Here is a 3523-nt window from a genome sequence, read left to right as displayed (position 1 = left end):
TATTTGAGCTGATTTTCTGTTATCACGTGTTTGTGTTCAAAAGATATGATTGGTGCAAAACATACAGAGTCATAATCACATCAGATATACAAAGAGTTTCTTATAGGACATATTTTATAACACAGAAAAAAACAGACCTCCGGCCACTTTTAAAAGCCAATAAGCAGATTCACTCATAACTTACTAAAGAACAAATCAAACATAAATGTGAATCAGAAAAATAATGAAGTAGCCTATGAAAACTGTTAATGTAAGGAAACACATTAGTGTGTTCCTCGCTCTTAATATCTGCTGCAGATGAAGCTGAGTTTGTGAGATTCAGGAAGGCTGATCCAGCGCTGATCTCCTCCAGACTGAACTGCTCCTTTTCTCTTCTCGAGGCTGCAGTTTTCCCGTGTCGTCCCGTTCCCTGGAGCCCAGTTCTGATAGCACACGATCTCTCCACTCAGCCAGAGCCACATGTTCATGCTGCAGTAGTTGTGTAAACCCAACCACACCGCCGCAGTAGACGCCCGTTTAACCACGTTCATCACACGACGCTGCATCTCTTCTGAATGAACCGAGACCACACACACATGATTCTGTCTGCAGTATCTCATAGCTTCAGACCACGTCAGATTCTCCTTGATCAGAATCAGTTTATCTGGAAACCAAACAAACCACAAGCAGAGACTAGAGAGAGACTGATCAAAAACAACATGCAGAACAAACACCGAGGATCAATTTGTCATGTCAGACATGTTGCATCAACTTTATTATTATTGTGAAATGAATATATTTCATATTTTGAGTATATTTTTGTTACTAATTAATATTCATATCAAATTATGGACTATTTTCTGTATAAATAAAATCAATTCTGCATTATTTAATTTAAATATAGAGCAAAAGTATTTAAAATCCATTGAATTGAGGCAGATTTGTTTCACCTTGTGGAAAAATAATAAAAATAATCTACTGTATAATACTATGGTGTAGCAATTAGATGCCTGTATAGCCATATATATTCAGTGCTGTGTATTCCTTAGTGACTGAGCTGTGTTTTCAGGCATAACTGCTTAAGTTTTGTCACCCCTTGCACTTTTTTCTACATTGTGGCTGATTTGTAGATTGTACACACAAAAACATCTCTATTTGTCATAACTTTGCCTGTTTCCCATTAATTTCCTATGGTGGTAATTTTTTTCCCCGCGAGCAACACAAATGTGACCTTTTTTTTTTACGACCGTTTAACTTTTTCGAATCAAGTCCACAATTTTGTTGGGGAGTCGCATAGCGACAGCCATAAAGGTCACCAAGTTTCGTACCATTCCGATGAAGAAGCAATTTTAACAGTTTTCAAATTATTATTTTTTAGTCTAAAATGACTGAACAACACCAGAGGGTTAAGAGATCTGAGGTCCGTTCTTCGTACCTCGCTTAATACATCTGAGATGATTTGAAAGATGCCGGATCTTCTAATCATGATAACTGATCTCTGGCTAATTTGGTTTGTGGATTTGATTAATATATCTGGATTAATTGTTTAAGATTACTGTGCATTCTCGTGTTCCCTGAAAAGGGCAGATGTATCGATACTCGAAACCACGATCAGCAGCGCAGCGATTGGCTGGCGGCAAGACAGCAACGTAATGACGTCATATAATTAAAAAAGACACCAGACAAAAACCTGACACATTTCTGGACTTTTATAATAAAACAGCCAAGCGAACAAAACTACATAAACGTTATAACAGATAAATTAAATGTGCACTATTTTTAATTTATTTGTCATTTTTTTTACATGATTCCCAACTCCAGTACAATTATAAAGTAATTATTTCATCACTAATAAATCTTTCAGTGAGTAAAACTGGCTGTCTCTATAGTGTTGTAGACTACACAACATTATTATATTATTTTACATTAATTTTTAAATAATTATTATTTTAAATTATTATCCCTGGATCAGTAGGGTACTCTTCTTATAAAGTAGCGGTGGTAGAGGACAGATTTTAAGTATCAATTCTGCTTAAAAAGATGCGATCTAATCCTGTCTACATGAAATAAGCTGCTCCCGAGCAGGTTTAAGCTCACGGACCTGTTGCTATGACAGCAACTCCGGGATGAGCTTCGAAGAACCAAATAATCCAAGATCAGGCAAAATCATCAACTATCAAATCCAGCTAATGGAGTTAGTGACGTACGGAGAACGGGCCCCTGAAGGTGATGGATGGATTGTGTGTGTTTTGTGAGGATCTACTCACCTTCATGACACACAAAAGGATATTGGTTGGTGCAAGGGACATCATGCCATTGTCCCTGAGCGTTCGGTTCAATCAGTGCACAATTTTCACTACCTCCCCAATTATCCGGTTGACCAGGTTTCCAGTATCTGAATGAGGAGTCACTCTGATCTGACCACTGCCACGAGTCTCTGACTCTGAACAGACCGATCCACACTTGAGATCCAGACGAATGATTATCACTGATTATCTTCTTAACCTTCTCATTCTCATTCTGGTTCCTCACACTGACCAGATCAATGTGATTCTGTCTGCAGTAACTCTGAGCGTCTCTCCAATTCATCATCTGATTGACCACGACGAGTCCTGTGTTTGCTTTAAGAAAAACAAATGAGAAAAAGATTCATGAATCGGTTTGTTCATTATTCTTACGCTGCTTTATGGTTTGGATGTGAACAGGAGCAGCGGTACAAACATCAGAAACACGTCATTCAAAGACCTGCACTGCTTCTACAACTGGTCAAATATATTGAATATTCACAATGTTCAAGATATTTTAAATTATATCATCTGTCTAATAAAGTGATTCTGATTGGCTGGAGCGTGTGCATTCAAACCATTAAATGAAACGCACACAAATACAGACCGTCAGTGGCACACAGAGAAACATTTAAAGCACAGAAACTTGATGTCAACCCTGCAAAGTGACTTAAAATAGCTTCACTATCGAATCACTGCATTACTTTTCACTGCAACGAGGGTTTATGTTGAAATGGACTATCATTCCTTCATGGACCAGACTCAAGTTAATCTACATATGAGAAACAAAGCCCTTGTAGGTTTGTGTTGAGATACTGAAGGCTGAAAATATCAAGCTGAATCACCTCTAATTACTGCTGTATGTTTTTTTATTAACAATATAAGATCAATTTAGATCTCTAAGATTTTTAGGCTCTTTGATAGCAAGTTTTCATTGTGACAAATGATCATATAGAGCAGGGGTTCTCAAAGTCTACATTCAAAGTCCAAATCTGAATTTTCATCAGTGTCAAAGGTCCGGACCGGAACAATTGGTTATTACAAAACTTGTTTTTAATAAACATACATAACATGCATAACAAATAAACATACATTTTTTGAAAAAATAAAGTGCAAAAGTGGCAAAACAATTAATTTAAGTGTCAGCAATAGAGGTCGACCGATAAGGGTTTTTCTCTGGCCGATGCCGATATTTAGAAATCAGGGCAGCCGATGGCCCGGGTCCGGATCCGGACCGGAGTCCGGACTTTGAGAAGCAC

At 37.7% G+C, this 3523-nt stretch overlaps 1 protein-coding gene across 1 annotated transcript in view; it reads right to left on the bottom strand.

The window, feature by feature from the left end:
- Positions 1-238: 238 nt before the first annotated feature.
- LOC107713770 (macrophage mannose receptor 1-like) overlaps positions 239-3523 on the bottom strand; it is a gene marked incomplete at its 5' end in the record, with an annotated part of 3958 nt that continues 673 nt past the window's right edge. Inside the window, 2 exons of the mRNA XM_016519378.1 lie at positions 239-643; positions 2247-2600. Coding sequence (XP_016374864.1) covers positions 282-643; positions 2247-2600 — 716 coding nt within the window. The remainder of the gene's footprint in view (positions 644-2246; positions 2601-3523) is intronic.

Source organism: Sinocyclocheilus rhinocerous, unplaced genomic scaffold (genome assembly GCF_001515625.1).
Source record: "Sinocyclocheilus rhinocerous isolate Xijiao unplaced genomic scaffold, SAMN03320098_v1.1 scaffold1531, whole genome shotgun sequence".
Taxonomy (NCBI): Eukaryota; Metazoa; Chordata; class Actinopteri; order Cypriniformes; family Cyprinidae; genus Sinocyclocheilus; species Sinocyclocheilus rhinocerous.
Note: the sequence above shows the minus strand (reverse complement) of the source record. Positions and strands in the feature narration are given on the sequence as shown.